General features: G+C 42.7%; 4 protein-coding genes across 4 annotated transcripts; all 4 read left to right on the top strand.

Moving 5' to 3' along the window:
* The first annotated feature begins 113 nt into the window (after positions 1-113).
* Positions 114-5,341, top strand: LOC135664155 (phosphoenolpyruvate carboxylase 2-like). Its single transcript, XM_065176942.1, has 7 exons — positions 114-353; positions 539-642; positions 760-847; positions 1,761-1,915; positions 2,489-3,487; positions 4,138-4,524; positions 4,793-5,341. The coding sequence occupies exons 1-7, from the start codon at positions 191-193 to the stop codon at positions 5,084-5,086; spliced, it is 2,190 nt and encodes a 729-aa protein (XP_065033014.1). The 5' UTR covers positions 114-190; the 3' UTR covers positions 5,087-5,341.
* Positions 5,342-5,628: 287 nt separating this feature from the next.
* On the top strand, positions 5,629-16,117 carry LOC135664156 (dol-P-Man:Man(6)GlcNAc(2)-PP-Dol alpha-1,2-mannosyltransferase-like). The gene is made up of 10 exons (XM_065176943.1): positions 5,629-5,951; positions 12,949-13,036; positions 13,141-13,300; positions 13,493-13,713; positions 13,813-14,108; positions 14,593-14,704; positions 14,796-14,934; positions 15,251-15,447; positions 15,531-15,620; positions 15,711-16,117. Exons 1-10 carry the CDS (start codon positions 5,677-5,679, stop codon positions 15,858-15,860), a joined length of 1,728 nt encoding a protein of 575 aa, XP_065033015.1. The 5' UTR covers positions 5,629-5,676; the 3' UTR covers positions 15,861-16,117.
* Positions 6,010-12,930, top strand: LOC135664157 (uncharacterized). The gene is made up of 2 exons (XM_065176944.1): positions 6,010-8,094; positions 8,177-12,930. Exon 2 carries the CDS (start codon positions 8,854-8,856, stop codon positions 9,865-9,867), a length of 1,014 nt encoding a protein of 337 aa, XP_065033016.1. The 5' UTR covers positions 6,010-8,094; positions 8,177-8,853; the 3' UTR covers positions 9,868-12,930.
* Positions 16,118-16,712: 595 nt separating the features above from the next.
* Positions 16,713-17,557, top strand: LOC103987810 (heavy metal-associated isoprenylated plant protein 28). The gene is made up of 3 exons (XM_009406229.3): positions 16,713-16,792; positions 16,877-16,952; positions 17,020-17,557. The coding sequence occupies exons 1-3, from the start codon at positions 16,787-16,789 to the stop codon at positions 17,376-17,378; spliced, it is 441 nt and encodes a 146-aa protein (XP_009404504.2). The 5' UTR covers positions 16,713-16,786; the 3' UTR covers positions 17,379-17,557.
* The last annotated feature ends 474 nt before the right edge of the window (positions 17,558-18,031 follow it).

Genomic DNA, 18,031 nt, shown 5'->3' with positions numbered 1-18,031 from the left:
CCTGGGCTTCTCCAAAGGCGTCTGAGAAGATAAGAAAGGAACATAATATTGTTAATGAGAGCAGAAAAAAGTAAAGGCTGAGGCCTCATGATATGCTTATTGCTACAGCTTTCCTTTTGTCTGTTTGCAGATTCAAGCTGCATTTCGAACTGATGAAATACGAAGAACACCTCCCACTCCACAAGATGAGATGCGTGCCGGAATGAGCTACTTCCACGAAACAATTTGGAAAGGTGTACCAAAATTTTTGCGTCGTGTTGATACAGCTCTGAAGAACATCGGAATAAATGAGCGTGTCCCTTATAATGCTCCTCTCATTCAGTTTTCTTCCTGGATGGGCGGGGATCGTGATGGTATAATATGTTCTGAAGATATCTGCTTAAAGTTGTTATTCTCTTGCATAGAATATCTGTGTATAGTTTTCTTATGCCTACTATATGATCATTTACAACAGAGTAAGAACTCTTTAGGAAAATACAGCACTAGTGTGGGAATATATTAATATTTATGTGATAATATGTTTGTGTATATGATGCAGGAAATCCCAGAGTTACTCCAGAGGTCACAAGGGATGTATGCTTGTTGGCTAGAATGATAGCTGCAAGCTTGTACTATTCTCAGATAGAAGATTTGATGTTTGAGGTACTACAAACTACAAAGTATAAACCATCCTATCCTATCTCTGCTGGTGTAACATTCAGTTGAGGAAGTGTTTTTCTTTACCTTCCATGCTGCTAACCTTTTTTAAAAATGTTGTAGTTATCTATGTGGCGCTGCTCCAATGAACTTCGAGAACGAGCAAATGAACTTCACCAGTCGACAAAGAAAGATGCAAAGCACTATATAGGTATACTCAGTATACAGCAAGTCATAAATGAACTGTAAAGTATGGTTATCATTTTCTTACTCTAATTCATTGCTTTGACTTGGAACTGAACCTAATATTCCTCAAGTTTCATTTGATGTCATTTGCTGCTTTTCTGGGAACAATATATATTAACTCCTATAATATTTCTCTTAGTGTTGCCCTTTTTTTTGTGTGGAAGAGCATATCATTTTGCATCTCTATATGTGTAAGAGTTTAAAATGTAGTTTAATTCAGACCTAAAGCAACTATTGATGTCGTTGTTTTAGCTAAGATAAGAAGCATGTTTTGCAAAAGTGTTTTGAAATAATAATAGAAATTATAATATGGGATTAAACACAAATCGAGCTAATATACCCTCTTAGTTAACATGCTCTAGCTCCTCTCTCTCTCTCTCTCTCTCTCTCTCTATCTATCTATCTATATATATATATATATATATCTCTGCCCTCTGTAAAATAGTAATAGAGTTTAAAATGTACTTTCATACTATTACAAGGAGTAGTCATTGGCTACAAGTTTTGATATACTGTTTTGATACGTTTTATACAATTTTGTGGGTTTATACAAAAATACTTAGTCTAGGTATTCTTCCTCTATGGTTGGCTAGGCACTTTATTTTATTGATGATAAGATTGAACAGCATTCATAAAACATCCTGGTTTGAATTTAAATTCTGATCTACCTTCTTTTGTTTATTTATCCGAGGAAAGTGCATAACTCTCTTTTTCTATCATATAACTAATTTTCATTAGAACATCCATTCCTTTTATTTTGTACAATTTAAACAGAGACACTGGAAAGATATTTGAACCGAAGTATTGCTTGGAATTGTTCAGTCTGTTAGGATGGGGCTTGAATTGTTCTAGTCTGATAATTTTCAATTTTGATGCAGAATTCTGGAAACAAGTTCCACCTAGTGAGCCATATCGTGTTATACTTGGCGATGTGAGGGATAAGCTGTATAATACACGTGAACGTTCTCGCCATTTGTTAACAAATGGAATTTCAGACATATCAGAGGATGCAACTTTTACAAACGTTGAGCAGGTTATCTGTCAAATCTTTTGCTTGTCTGGATAGTTGTCAAATCTTTCACAAACTTTGAGCAAAAAAGGTCTAGGAAGAAGATTCCATTAGTTGTCTAATCATTTGAATTTGAACAATATCTTTAAGTTTGTTTTGTTCATGTAGAAGAGAAAAGTTCTAAATAGGTTCCATTTCAGAACCTTGCTACGACTATATTTGTAAACACATGTTTGAAGCTTTTTGCATTTCATCTAAGCAACGTGGTTACTCATACTAAGTTTTAGGAGTGTGAAATTTGATCCATAAAGTTGCTCCATTACAATATGGAATCATTGAGTTGAAAAATGAGATAGACTCGTGGAAATAAAACTGCAGACAGTCATGCCTTTCCAGATCCTCCAGCATTGGCAGTAGCCTCATGCAGTTGGCAGCCTTTTTTATCAGAATATTTCCATCTTATCTTCACACATGACTACATGTACACTTGCATGCATGTTCAGATGACTCTTGTTTATATATGCATGTAGATGTTTTGGTTTCTTTTAGATAGTCATCATGTATTATCTTCTCAGTACAATTTATTTCCTTTTGTAGCTTCTGGAACCCCTTGAGCTCTGTTACAGGTCACTCTGCTCTTGTGGCGATAGACCTATTGCTGATGGAAGCCTTCTTGACTTCTTGCGCCAAGTATCCACATTTGGCCTTTCTCTTGTGAGACTTGATATTAGGCAAGAATCTGATAGGCACACTGATGTGCTTGATGCAATTACAAATTATCTTGGAATTGGATCATACCATGATTGGTCTGAAGAAAAACGCCAGGACTGGTTGTTATGTGAACTAAGAGGCAAGCGCCCTCTATTTGGTCCTGACCTTCCACAAACAGAGGAAATTGCCGATGTTTTGCAGACATTACATGTTATTGCAGAACTTCCTTCTGATAGTTTTGGGGCTTATATCATCTCAATGGCAACTGCTCCATCAGATGTGCTCGCTGTGGAGCTCTTGCAACGTGAGTGTCGTGTGAAGAAACCACTAAGAGTTGTCCCATTATTTGAAAAACTTGCAGATCTTGAGGCTGCTCCTGCAGCTTTAGCCCGATTGTTTTCAATAGATTGGTACATGAACAGGATCAGCGGAAAGCAGGAAGTCATGATTGGTTATTCTGATTCAGGGAAGGATGCTGGTCGTCTTTCTGCAGCTTGGCAGTTATATAAAGCTCAAGAGGAGCTTGTCAAGGTTGCTAAGCAATATGGTGTGAAATTGACAATGTTTCATGGTCGAGGTGGGACTGTTGGAAGAGGAGGTGGCCCTACACATCTTGCTATATTGTCTCAGCCACCAGAAACAATTAATGGATCATTTCGTGTGACAATTCAAGGTGAAGTAATTGAACAGTCATTTGGGGAGGAGCATTTATGCTTTAGAACACTTCAACGATTTACAGCTGCTACTCTTGAACATGGTATGCACCCTCCAATTCCACCTAAGCCAGAATGGCGTGCTCTGATGGATGAGATGACTGTAGTGGCCACAGAGGAGTATCGCTCAATAGTTTTCAAGGAACCTCGTTTTGTTGAATATTTCCGACTGGTAAGTAGTCTTTTTTCTATATTTATGCTGCTGCAGAAGTAATATTTAGCCAATAATGGATGAAAAACAAAAAGCCTTAGCTTAGAATGTATGTGTGTTAACTATCATGAAGCTGTGTCTTTGAACTCCTGCTAGTTTACTTGGTTTTGCAAATACTATTATTCATTCCGCATTTCTCTAATTCATAGTAAAATGTTTAAAGCAAGGATTTTAATCCTGGTCTAATACTGGTTTTAGCAACTGTTTGGACCGTTACAGTATGGGTATACCAGTAATTGTCCTTGGTCTGACCGGTTAAAATCAGTATTTGGAGCCTTGGACTGAGATATGACTCATCCTTGAGAAGACATTGTAGACAATTTTAGAAGAATTCTGTTATCCAGATTCCCCTTGTTTGACAATGTAAATTCTGGTAATGTTATTATTCTTTTCTTCGCTTAGTTAATATCCAGGCTTGGTTTTTGATTGTATCATGCATTCCCCCTACCTTCTTCAAAATTTCAAATGCCTATTATTATCTACGGTCCAATAGAATTTCAAATTTTGGTCAACATTAGATGGCATGATTTCACATGTTTATTTTGGCCCAGTTCACATAAAACAGTGAATATTGCTGTCATGATGTAAATCTTTCTTCTTGTAATTTACAGGCCACACCTGAGACAGAATATGGTAGGATGAACATTGGTAGTCGTCCATCAAAACGGAAGCCTAGTGGGGGAATAGAATCACTTCGAGCAATTCCATGGATTTTTGCTTGGACCCAGACAAGGTTTCATCTTCCTGTATGGCTAGGCTTTGGTGCAGCTTTCAAGCATGTCATGCACAAGGATATCAGAAATCTTCAGATGCTAAAGGAGATGTATAAGGAGTGGCCCTTTTTTAGGGTTACAATAGATTTGGTTGAGATGGTCTTTGCTAAGGGAGATCCAGGAATAGCTGCTATCTACGACAAATTGCTTGTTTCTGAGGCGTTATGGCCATTTGGGGAGCGACTAAGGGCCAACTATGAAGAGACAAAACAGCTTCTTCTTCAGGTGAGCTCTACTTCTCTGTTTATGTTGATTAGGTCGAAGGAAATGCTATAATGTTGTGGTATGTCCTTGTTCATTTGCTCATTTATAAACGAACTTAAGAAAGAAAAATAAGAACATAGGATAAACTAACTTAATCTACCTGTGCTGTTGGGTAAGTAATACCAATAAAACAACAGGAAATTTGGTACATACAGTGGCTTCTCCATTAGTCTTATCGATTTCGTACAATTTTCTGATCCTGAAACACGACCTCTGCAAACTTTTGCAGGTTGCTGGTCACAGGGATCTTCTTGAAGGTGATCCTTATCTGAAACAACGACTGCGGCTGCGCCATGCCTATATAACGACTCTAAATGTTTGTCAAGCATATACACTGAAGCGAATGAGGGATCCTGACTTCATCATAAATGTGAAGCCTCACATATTGAAGGATGTCGATTCTGACGATCCAGCCGCCGATCTGGTGAAATTGAATCCAGCCAGTGAATATGCCCCTGGGCTCGAAGACACCCTCATCTTGACGATGAAGGGCATCGCTGCCGGCATGAGGAACACCGGATAGATCTATCTATCCACTGTTCCTTTCTAGTAGCAGCATCATGTGTGGTGGCTTTTGCAACGAGTTGAGTTAGTAAATGCCTGATGCAGTTGGCTATTGTTTTTCGCCTTCCTTATTATAAATAACAGAGAAAGAAACCTTCTCTCTGGCTAAAACTTAGACATGCCAAACTATCTATTGTATGTTCGAAGTTAGTTCTGTTGGTAATCTCAGTGTTTCTCCCTGTAACTTTCTTCAATCGATTTTGTGTTCGCGGTATACGATTTGCTATTTGTGCAGAGGATACATTTAATATACCGAGAATCACGTGCACGCAACGTGACACCAAAGAACGCATCTACTTTGCTTCTTGTTCCCGCAAAAGCTTCTTAAGGACGTGTCCATTTTCGGTGGTCTCTTCGAACTGGTTTATTATCCTTAACCAACTATCGTGTCGATCACGGACAGATGCAACGGCTTCTACTTCTCCGCGAAGCAACGCCCTCTTGACCTGATCCAGCGGATCACCTTAAACATAAATCCTTCCCTCCCCCGAATACCCAAACCCTTCCACCTACTAGGGCGAACTAGAACGAGCGATAGAGGGATCAGCGATGGCCGTCTCGGCGGCGCGGCAGCGGCGACCACCGACGGCGGATCGGGACGCCCCGTCATCGTCGTCGGATCGGTACTCGAAGGAGGACAAGGGGGAGAAGAAGGAGGAGGAGCGGGTGGGGGTGGGGTGGCTGCTGCCGGCGCTTGCTTTGGGTTTGCTCCGACACATGAGCGCCACCTCCAACATCATCCACGACTGCGATGAGGTCTTCAATTACTGGGAGCCCCTCCATTACCTCCTCTACAAGTCGGGATTCCAGACCTGGGAGTATAGGTATGCCTCCGTCGCCTTCTGTCTTATTTATATCTTTCATTTCAAGAAAATGGTTTGATCGCTTCTTATATATAGTTACATTTTGATTGTTGATCTGACTCCACTTTATTGTTCTGTCGATTGACTTATTGGGTATAAAGATTTCTTTCTCATAGAACGAGGACTGTAATCTCTAACAAGGTGTTGCAATCATTAGGGTTTTCAGGCTTAAGTAATCGTATTTTGTTGACTTTAATGCATCAATTAGGGTTTTCAGGCTTAAGTAATGGTATTGGGCTTAACATTATTCCCTAGACCGATAGAAATTAATTCCAAGAAAACTATTATGAAAAGTTAGGTTCTTGAGTCGTCGAGATTACATTAACTGATCTCAAAATAATGTTATTAATTGATTCTAGAAAGTTAGGCTCTTAATTGATCTTGAAAATCTAAGTTATTAATTGGTTCAAAAAATAAATCAGCTTGCAATTGGTTTGTCGTTCAAAGCTGATTAGTAGGAATTGGAGATGAAAGATAAAAGCACAATCAAGTTGCTTCTTAAGCGCAATCTATTATCTTAAATAAAACCTCCCCTAAGATTTTGTAGGAAAAACAAAAAAAAATTAAATGTCAATTACTTTATAATCAGCTCTATTTGAAGAAAAAAAATGTATTAGTTGAGTATGGAAGAAGAGACTAACATCAAATCTTGATATGTTTAACAAGCATATTGTGCATGTGACTAGCATAAATATGAACCTCATAAGATAATGGCCTGTTGCTGTTGAACCTCACTCCCAGTTTCTTATGGAAGTCCAGTAACAGTATTGCTGTCTAACAAAGAAACACTCATGGTCGATGAAGTGACATCAATTTTTTGTAGAACAAGAAATTAAATAAGCTAGTCATCAGCAATGGTAATGACTTTTGATTGTTGGACAAGCTCCTCATGTTAAAGAAGCAACTAGAGACCAAGATCAAGTTCATTCTGGAAGTTGATTATAGTGACAAATTGAAATCATTGTCTTCAGAAGGGCCACATTGATAAGACCCTAAAGTCTTATCGTAGGCTCTGATACCAAATGATAAGACCCTAAGGTCTTATCATGAAAGAAATGGGAGAAAAGGGAATGATAATGATCGCTTCGAGGGGATCGGCCCTCCTTGATCTCTTCGAGGGGATCGGCCCTCCTTGATCTCTTCGAGGGGATCGACCCTCCTTGATCACTTCGAGGGGATCGACCTCCTAGGGTTTGTCCAAAGACAATAATAGTATTTTTCATAGATTACTGAAAAGAAGCAGTTACATCCCTATTTATAGAGTTCCACCCAAAGTCCATCAGGACTTGAACTCTAATAATAAATAAATATTAAATAAACCTCTACTTGACTCTAATTGAACCAAACTGACTCAATAAACAACTGGACTAAACAGACTCAATAAACATTATTCAAAAGCTCAGAAAAAGGGTCCTAACAGTTCCTCCCTCTTCAAATCAGTCTTGTCCTCAAGGCTGAGCAGCATCAATCTCGGGGAGCTTCTCTTTCAGCACTAGCCATAGACTATCTGCAACGCATCACAACCCGTTGATCAAGTAAGTATGATCTCCACTTTTTGACAGTGTAAGCAATAGGTCGATCTTTCAGTGTAGTAATCGTTGTAAGAAATTTCTGGCCTTTGCTATCATAAGTTAAGATCCGTCCATCAGCTTCGAATATATCACAGCCTTCAATGTGGTGGGCTAATTGGGCTGCAACTTTCCTGTCCATAAAATTATTAGTGCTATCTGTATTAATCAAAATAGTGACAGGTTGATGCTTCAAAGTTCCTCCGATTTTTATAGTTTGTGGGTTAGCAAAGCCAGCCAATGCATGCACTGTATGTGTGATGGCTTCAATATCTTCATCAGTTTCCATACCTTCATAATCGGAGTCCAACTCTTCTGCTTTCGGTTCCTCTCTAATTGGCTCAATCATCAGATGTTGCCCTTGTTTACATTGGTGCTCCATACTCCATTTTTCATCATAGTACAAACCCCTTACTGATCTTTCCTTGCTAATTTTTTTCTCATGTAGATTTGCAAATGAGATCGCAGCTATCATAGTACGGGGTTGACGAGCCTTAACTTCATACCGGATCTCTGGAATAAGCCCTTCAATAAATGTATCCATAAGTTGTCGGTTCGACCATTCTCTAGCTTGATTTGATAATCTTTCAAACTTACTCTGATATTCTAACACTGTAGAAGTTTGATGAATTTTGGCGAGCTGGCAATCAATATTCTCATATTCGGATGGGCCAAAGCGAACAAGAAGCCCTCTTTTGAACTGCTCCCACGAAGGAACTCCGTGGAAAGTTTCATACCAATCGTACCACTGGAGTGCATCTCCCTCGAGTTGGATTGAGGCCACTTCTACCTTGGATTCTTCTGGGGTTCTGTAAAGATGAAAAAACTTTTCTGCCTTAGAGATCCAATTGGTCGGATCTCCATCTTTCCATCTTGGAAATTCCATCTTCATGTGTGAGTAATTTGTGTCATAATCTTGGGGCCCTTTTCCTGTATTTTCAGATCTGTGCAACATAGTACTTGAGCTCCCACCTTGTTGAAATTTACTAAGGCTCCCCAGTAAGCCCTTTTTGAAATCATTAAGTACTTCTTGTAACCGGTTCTCAATTCTAATTTCCAATGCTTCCATTTGTGCTTTCACTGAGTTATCGGTGGCCATTGCGTAAGACTGCAAATCTGTAATCTCAACTCCTGTTTTTGGTGTCGGACAAGGGCATCAACACTGTAGATGCAAAGTTACCGAGGAGGTGGACGCCAAGGGCAGTGCTGCGGTCGCTGCGTTGGAGGAAGAGTAGCTGCCCTGTTTCTATCGAGGCGTGGGGTGAGAGCGTCGAGGTTGGAAGGCGATTGCGTTGATGTGGCTGCAACTGGGGGCAGCGTTGCAAGGGCCTGTCGCTGCGGTGGTTGCGACGGTGCGGATGGAAGGCAGCGTTGCTCTGTCTCTACCGCACTACGAAGGCGTTGGTGACGTCGATGGATCGCGTGCGGTTGAGGACACAACGGTGTCGTTGAAGCGACCGAAACAGAGCTTGCTGCGTGTGCTGTTGGAGGGAGGCTGCGGTGGTGTTGCCGAGGTTGAGGCTGCAGGGGAAAATAGGAATCGACGGTGGCAGGCTGGGCGGCGAGCGGCGTCGTCGCTGGCTGGGCAGCAGCGGCGACGGTGGTGGCAACCGTTCGCAGCAGCAAGAGGATTGCCCTGTTTCGGTCACCAAGGGGGCAGAGCAAGGGGGAGTGGCGGCGGTCGTTCTCGCCCGAGCCAGGGGGAGCGGCGGCTGGGAGGCGAGCAACGGTTGCCGCACGGTAGCTGGCAGTGGTGGTGGGTCGGCTGGAAGGCGACGGCGCTCGAGGCGTGGCTGCGATCGACGAGGGGCTGCGGCAACAGAGGAAGCTCTGTTTCTGCAACCGCTGCAACGAGGGGCTGCGGCAACAAGCGACTGCGGCTGCGACCCAAGGCGGGGGCACGGCTAGGGTTGCGGTGGAGAGGCAGCGGTGGTGGCGCGGCTGGGAGTAGCGTCACCAACGATCGCCGAGGAGAAGAGTCGAGCGGCTGCGCTGCGACGCAAGGGGAGGCGGGCGGCGGCAGTAGGGCTGGGATGGACGCTGGCAGCGTCGTCTCCTGGCCGGGGAACAGCGGCGGTGGTGGTCGCCGGCCGGGAAGCGGGGCGATGGTGGGCGCTGGCCGGAGAGCAGCGACGGCCGGCGGGTGGGCTGGCCGGACGCAGGGGAAACAGGGGTGCGTGGCTGCGGTTGCTGCTTCTTCTTCTTTCTTTCTTTCTTTCTTTCTTTCTTTCTTCGTATTCTTTCTTTTTTTTTCTCTAAGGCAGGAAAGATGGAATGATAAGACCCTAAAGTCTTATCGTAGGCTCTGATACCAAATGATAAGACCCTAAAGTCTTATCGTAGGCTCTGATACCAAATGATAAGACCCTAAAGTCTTATCGTAGGCTCTGATACCAAATGATAAGATCCTAAAGTCTTATCGTAGAAGAAAGATGAGAAAAGGGATGATAATGATCACTTCGAGGGGATCGGCCTCCTTGATCGCTTCGAGGGGATCGGCCCTCCTTGATCGCTTCGAGGGGATCGACCCTCCTTGATCTCTTCGAGGGGATAGGCAAGCGGCGTCGTCGCTGGCTGGGCAGCAGCGGTGACGGTGGTGGCAACCGGCGTTCGTAGCAGCAAGAGGATTGCTCTGTTTCGGTCACCAAGGGGCAGAGCAAGGGGGAGTGGCAGCGGTCGTTCTCGCCCGAGCCAAGGGGGAGCGGCGGCTGGGAGGCGAGCGGCGGTCGCCTCACGGTGGCTGGCAGCGGTGGTGGGTCGGCTGGAAGGCGACGGCGCTCGAGGCGCGGCTACGATCGACGAGGGGCTGCGGCAACAGAGGAAGCTCTGTTTCTACAACCGTTGTAACGAGGGGCTGCGGCAACCGGCGGTTGCGGCTGTGGTGCCGGCGGTCCTTCTCGCTCGAGCGAGATGGGAACGCGAGGAGAAGAGGTCGCTGGCCAGGTGATCGAGCGGAGGCGATGCGGCTGGGAACAAGGGCAATCCGTGAGTTGCCCTGTTTCGGTCGCCGCGAGGAGGGCGACAATCGGCCGCTGCGGCTGCGACCCAAGGGAAGGCAGGCGGCGGTTGAGAGGCAGCGGTGGTGGCGCGGCTGGGAGCAGCGTCACCAACGATCGCCGAGGAGGAGAGGTCGAGCGGCTGCGCTGCGACGCAAGGCGAGGCGACGAAGGTAGTAGGGCTGGGATGGACGTTGGCAGCGTCGTCTCCTGGCCGGGGAACAGCGGCGGCGGTGGTCGCCGGCCGGGAAGCGGGGCGATGGTGGGCGCTGGCCGGAGAGAAGCAGCGGCGGGTGGGCTGGCCGGAAGCAGGGGACGCAGGGTGGCTGCGGCTTCTTCTTCCTCTCGTGTTTCTTCTTTTCCTTTTCTTTTAATTTTTTTTTTTGTGAACGCAATGACGAACTACAGCGAGAACGCTGAGGATCGCTGCTCTGATACCAAATGATAAGACCCTAAAGTCTTATCGTAGCTCTGATACCAAATGATAAGACCCTAAAGTCTTATCGTAGGCTCTGATACCAATTGATAAGACCCTAAAGTCTTATCGTAGCTCTGATACTAAATGATAAGACCCTAAAGTCTTATCGTAGGCTCTGATACCAAATGATAAGACCCTAAGGTCTTATCGTGAAAGAAATGGGAGAAAAGGGAATGATAATGATCGCTTCGAGGGGATCGGCCCTCCTTGATCGCTTCGAGGGGATCGGCCCTCCTTGATCTCTTCGAGGGGATCGACCCTCCTTGATCACTTCGAGGGGATCGACCTCCTAGGGTTTGTCCAAAGACAATAATAGTATTTTTCATATATTACTGAAAAGAAGCAGTTACATCCCTATTTATAGAGTTCCACCCAAAGTCCATCAGGACTTGAACTCTAATAATAAATAAATATTAAATAAACCTCTACTTGACTCTAATTGAACCAAACTGACTCAATAAACAACTGGACTAAACAGACTCAATAAACATTATTCAAAAGCTCAGAAAAAGGGTCCTAACACACATCTAGTAGAAGATGAAAGAAGGACTGCAAAAGCTCAAGAAAAATCGAGATCGGGCTACTACAAAGAACCAAGTGATTGCAAATGTGACAGCTTCTGAGATGAAGACAATGATGTCCTAATTGTCTCTAAGAGTATCGACAATTTTGATGATGCATGGATAATAGATTCTAATAGTTTGCAGCATATTTGATGTAGGAGGATTTTTACTTTGTTTCTTTGAAGATAAAAGAAGGCCCTGTTCAGTTGGCAGATTGTTCAGCAAATAATGTTGCTGATTTAGGGATGATGAGAATCAAGATGTTCAATGGAACAGTCCATGTTCTAGCGAGTGAGGTATGCCCCAAAAATATGAAAGCATCTAATTTTGCTTGATGTAGTAGACTTCAAGACCATGGGTAGTGTTTTAAAGGTGACATGTGGCATTATGGCTAGCATGAGAAGGACAGGTGTGGCATGATCTGTCAGATGATTTAGGTGGAACACCAATGGCTATTAAAGAAGCTTAAAAGAATGATGAAAGATGGTCCAATTGTAGGTGTGGATGCACTAGTTAGCTTTTTGTAAAATAAAGACCAGGTGGAGATTGTTGATTAGCATGATTCTTTGGCTTTCATTAGCACTGGGTCCTAGTGTTATTACAATTTAGAAATTGTGTTCTTGGTCCTTACATTTGTAGGAGCCGGAGGTGATAGATCATATGTTTTTTCAGAATTGGTTACTATCAGCATGTACAGTGATTGTAGGAATTACTGAAAATTGGTGAATGTCTGTATATGAGACAGTCAAATAGATATTATGCCAAGTATTGTGTGGGCTAAAACATGGAGTAGAAAGAGAGAAGGGAAGAGAAGGGAGAAAAAAGAGATGATTGAGGAGAATGCTATGTTGGTTTAATTGGATATTCTTAGAGTGTTGTTCTTATAGAGTAGGCTCTAGCCATGATGACAATTGTAGGTGGAGCACCAAAGGCTACTACGATGGCTCAAAATCATGTTTTAGATAGTCCAGTTGGAGGCAAGCAGCCATTCAAATTCAATTTTTGACAATAAAAGCACATCTAACTTTTACTGTTCTTCTGAAGTTCCCATGCATCATGTACCTAGAACTTTTTCTATTATATACTTGTCTTTGAATGTTATAAGTTCTTAAGATGGCTCAAAGTGAAAAGAAAAGGTGTCGAACCTACCTAAACTAGGTCATGGCTCTTTTAGGTTGTTTTATGTTATTTTGAAAATTCTTTAAAAACTCCTGATAGAATGAAGTTGTGTGCCCAATAACCCTTTTCACATTCTTCACACTGGGCTTAAAAGGACCTGTAAAAATCTACGGTTTGGGGATTGTGAATCCTTACATTTTTTTTTATTTTTAACCATCTTTTACCTTTGTGCAGCTCTGAGTTTGCTTTGCGGTCATATTTATACATCTTTTTCCATGCTTTGGTGGCTGGACCAGCTTCTTTGATCTACAGTGAGGAGAAGGTGAATTAAAACATCATAGATTGTAGATTTGCTCTCTTTCTAGCTTATTCTCAATATAAAAGTTTTTGTTAACTAATTATGTTCCCTCACTAATGAAATTTCAGGTTCGAGTCTTTTATTCAGTAAGGCTTTTTCTTGGTCTTGTCTCGACTTTCACAGATACAGTTCTGGTGGTTGCCCTTTCAAGAAAATATGGGAAAAGGCTTGCATGGTATACACTCGCAATGCTGTGCCTAACCAGTGGTTGTTTCTTTGCAAGTACAAGTGAGTTTCTTATCCTGTCATCTGTCATTTTCTTTGCTGTTAATGCTTTGTTTACTTCAAATTTCCTGCTTTTCTTAACTATTAAATGTTTTCCTTTTTATCCTTGTTTTGTGACAACCAGTTCTGCTGAATATTTTATCTGTTTCCTGTCTCTATGGTTTGCTTCTCTAATTTTTGTGAATGCTTCTCCAGGTTTTCTACCTAGTAGCTTCTCTATGTATGCTGTTACTCTTTCATCAGCTCTCTTCCTTCTTCAGAAGTATGCTATGGCTGTATCTGTTGCTGCTGCTGGAGTGATCATCGGCTGGCCTTTCTCTATTCTAGTTTTTCTTCCAATCACATTCTATTCATTGAGTAGGGGAGGATTCAAAAAAGTATTTTTATCCGGGATTTTAACCTCTGTGCTTATTCTTGTAAGAAATCTGACCATGAACTGATTTCTTTTTCCACCTCTGCTCTATAACTACCACATCCAGTTTTGTTATGGTTATGACTTTGGGTTCTGTTACCAGGCTTTCTCATTGCTTGCTGACTATTACTGCTACGCAAGATGGACATCTTCGGTATTCAACCTGGTGCAGTATAATGTGTCAGGAGGTGGTCAGAGCCACTTATATGGAACTGAAGGACCCTTGTTTTATTTTAGGAATGGATTTAACAACTTTAATTTCTGCTTCATTCTTGCTTTACTTTTCTTGGCGATTTTACCTATTGCGAGGAAGAAATATGCCCCGGATTTGCTCATTGTGGTCTCTCCCATGTATATTTGGTTGGCTTTTATGTCATTGCAGGCTCATAAAGAAGAAAGGTAATAGCCACTTTTTCTTCCACTCTGTACCATACAAATCATCAGATTTATCTACAGTTCTTGTTAGAAAATTGTCACTCTATAAGGTTAATTATTTGAATCATGCCTGATTGATTTTGAACATGTTTACAATGGTTGTTAGTTGTTGTCATTTTCCATATCATTGTTATGGCTTTGTCTGAATGTTAGTATTGAAGTGTTTTGTGTCCTTTGTTTGGGACAAAGGACAAGTCAAACTTCCCTTGACTTGCAACTTACCAAGTTCATGAGCCTCTTCATTATCCATTCTATCACTGTTTCTTTACTTCCATTTGTCTCATTTCTCATCGTCAATGTTAATCTTCTCTGTGATTGCATCATAAATGGCATACATTTGCATTTAGAAATATCACCAGTCCCTGTAGGTGTTTTCGTCTTATTTGTTGATAACAGTAGGTTGCATCTTAACTTTAGCAGTTTTAAGGTCTGTTTTGTGGCGTTACAGGTTTCTCTATCCAATCTATCCACTTATATGCATTGCAGCAACAGCTGTCATTGATAGTTTTCCTGATCTTTTCCGTGACAAGTATGCAGTTGAAGACACACTTATTGTTCAGGTACATTTAATGTCTCCTGTCTTATCTTTTAGGTCAGTGATTGATCGAGTAACCATAAGACTGCTTGATGTCTACTTGGCTGCCTGTACAGATTGCAAAAGGACTTAGACCCATCTTTCTTGGCCTTATATTGTGTGCCTCACATAGCCGCACATTCTCAATTCTTAATGGGTACTCTGCGCCTTTGGAAATTTATAAACACTTGGAACATCATGGTGATGCTGGAACTGGTAAGATATTTTTATATCTGATAGTAAAATGATCCGAGGCCAGAAAAGTCATACCATATGTCTATATAAGTGAAGTTTCTAATCGTAACTGTCTCTAGTTCTTAATCTTGTAGTTTCAGCTCTTGAGATTTCTAAGTGGTCGTGGCGAATCATTTTTTTTAATGTACTTTTGCTAGTCTTTAAAAAAATTCTACTGTTCCTATGCTTTCTTATGTTTGATAACCATTGATTCTCTCCCGCACCCTCCCAGTAACAATAATAAAAGGGAAATCACATTATATCCATGCATTTGACATAGTTTTATCTTCGTATGTAGGCTCTGTGCTTTGTGTCGGAAGTGAGTGGCACCGTTTTCCTTCCTCGTTTTTTGTACCATCATATGTTAGCGAAGTTCGATGGGTGGATGATGGATTCAGGGGCCTTCTTCCATTTCCTTTCAATTCTAGTTTTGGAGGGATGGGAGCTGCCCCACCTTATTTCAATGACAAGAACAAGGCTTCCGGTGATCAATACGTAATATCCCTACCATTTTCTTGGTTATATGATCTTGCACCATCTTGTTTTCCATGCTAATCCTGCTTTGACTGGATGCGCAGGTGAAGGACACTGAAGTCTGTACCTTCTTTGTGGAGCTAGATCTGAAGCGACCATTTCCTGCTCGAGGAACTGACTTGTCAACCTGGGAGGTAAACTCTGGTGTTTCTTCTTCAACTTTCATATTAGCTCATGTTAGTGTGACCATTTGCCATGTTCTGACCATAATCTAATGGTTTCAGACACTAGCGGCCATACCTTTCCTGGACAGAGAGCTGTCGCCTGCCACATACCGATCATTCTTCATCCCCTATAAATGGCAAGAAAAGAATGTATTTGGCTTGTATAAGTTGCTAAAGAAAATACCCAAGAGTGGCCAAGCACATACTTGATTTAGGCGCTTGATGGGTGCCACTCTCCGCGAGATCTTCGTTTGAACTTTCAGAGTTCATTTTACCCCGCAAAATTCTTAGCTCCATGATGCTTCAGTAACGCAGTTTTAGGCAGAAAAGACTGTATCTTTGCTCGTCTTTATCCTATTGTCGCTCGGTTAGGGACTTTTTGTTTGTCTAGTACGGTCTTTGTTGTGTGTGCTAATTAATATGATCGTGTGGGAAAGTGAATGGAGCCAAGTTTTCTGTGGTGGACATTTCTAGCTGTTACTAATCCTTTTACTTGGGTGTTTAAGACTGACTGCCTCGGAACAAGTCAGCCTATGATTAAAGACAAAACCAGCTGACTTCACTGGGAAGAAGAGCTCTGCAGTCAACACAACCGCCTGCGGACTTGCAGTAGTTAAATCCGATGACATCGTCATCGATATCGACAGTCTCCCGAACTCTTCCCCGCCGCAAGCCCAAGCTGGAGGAATAAATACACTAAATACTACGCAGACGTGGACGCCTCAACTGCTCCCCCACCAAACATTAACTCGATCTCCCCGTCTCAGCAGCAGCGTTGCCTGTGGCAGAACCCAGGATTCGATGGCTGCGATTTGGTTGGTGTTGTCGGACCGATCGCTCAACCTGCACCGAGTTCTCCACGCAGATACCGGGAGAGAAGCAAACAGGCTCAAGTGAGCCGCGGCAGCTGTCGATTGGGAGGCGCCGTAGACTCGGTTGAACCAACACTTGTATATTTGGTTCCCGTAGACTCGGTAAACGGTATCTTCCTTATTCTAAGCCTGCCTTGTTTCTGTCACTGTCAAGTCGTCGATGCTACTCGATCAGCTTTATCTATATAAACATCTATGGGTAGAGTGTAAGATCAACTCTGCACAAAGACATCCAATTGTTCCAGACCCGAGACGTGCTGCAGTATGCCGGTAATTAAGCCTCTATCGTTCTGCCTTATCCTGTTTCCTCTATCGAGCATTCTCCAACCTTTTTCTACCGAACAATATGGACAGATGGTGGAGATGTGGGTGCACATCGACTGCCCCGGGTGTGAGAACAAGATACGAAAGGCCCTCTCGAAGCTACAAGGTACAAAGAACCGTCGCCGAACCTTTCGCCGTCCACCGAGCTCATGGCTTCTGTGATGGTGTTGTAGGGGTGGACGCTGTGGAGATAGACATGGCGATGCAGAGGGTGACGGTGATCGGGTGGGCGGACCAGAAGAAGGTGCTCGAGGCGGTGAGGAAGACGAGGTGCACGGCGGTGCTGTGCCCGTATCCTCTGAACGCGGAGACCAACGTCCAGGCGCAGGAGTACTACCATCTGCAGCACCCGACCCCGGCTCACCGTCTCCTCTTCAACGTCGCTCCGCGGTCTTACAACTACCACAAGCACGGGTACGACGACTCCAGCTTGCATGGCTACTACCAGGAGCCGTCACAAACCCACATCATCGGAGACGAGGCTCGCGCTCGCTTCAGCGATGACAACCCTACTGCTTGCTCCGTCATGTAGTAGCAGCACTTGCTTGCTGCAAACTTCTCCTGTGTGCATCTGTGATATATGTATTATGCCGTAAGGAGTCGCAACACTAGTGGGGATCTTTGTATGTTGTAATTATCACAATAAAAGCTAAATCCTTGTGGGGGCGGCTGCTCTGCTCCCTTTTGTGAGGACTTCTTTGAGATTCCAAACTCGATTTGAACGGTATGCATCATATATTCATTCATATATGCGATGAAGAAATATAAATAGACTAGAGAGAGATTTATCTCATAAAAATATTTCGAATTCACAACAATGTACAAAAGAATGATATATTATTGCACGACTTAAGATGTCACATGGAATAAGGTGGTCTAAAGAGAAAAGATATTTATATTGCTCTCCCCTTTATTTGCTCCCTCCATCTAGGAAAGAAACGGCCAATGACTGGTGTTCATCTATATTAAAATAGAGATGTTGGACTGATCTTATCAACTGGAGCAGGTAAGACATTGACTTTTAACAGTGCAATTAGTTTCTTTGAGAAGATTTATATATCTAAACATATATAATTTGCTTTGGCCTAAAGTAATAAGATTTGTGGTTCCTTCAGACACGTAAGCACGCATTATCATGATTACGATATTTTCATTACGAAAGTTGTATAATCTTAGATTAGGTGA

Source organism: Musa acuminata, unplaced genomic scaffold (genome assembly GCF_036884655.1).
Source record: "Musa acuminata AAA Group cultivar baxijiao unplaced genomic scaffold, Cavendish_Baxijiao_AAA HiC_scaffold_806, whole genome shotgun sequence".
Lineage (NCBI taxonomy): Eukaryota > Viridiplantae > Streptophyta > Magnoliopsida > Zingiberales > Musaceae > Musa > Musa acuminata.
Note: the sequence above shows the minus strand (reverse complement) of the source record. Positions and strands in the feature narration are given on the sequence as shown.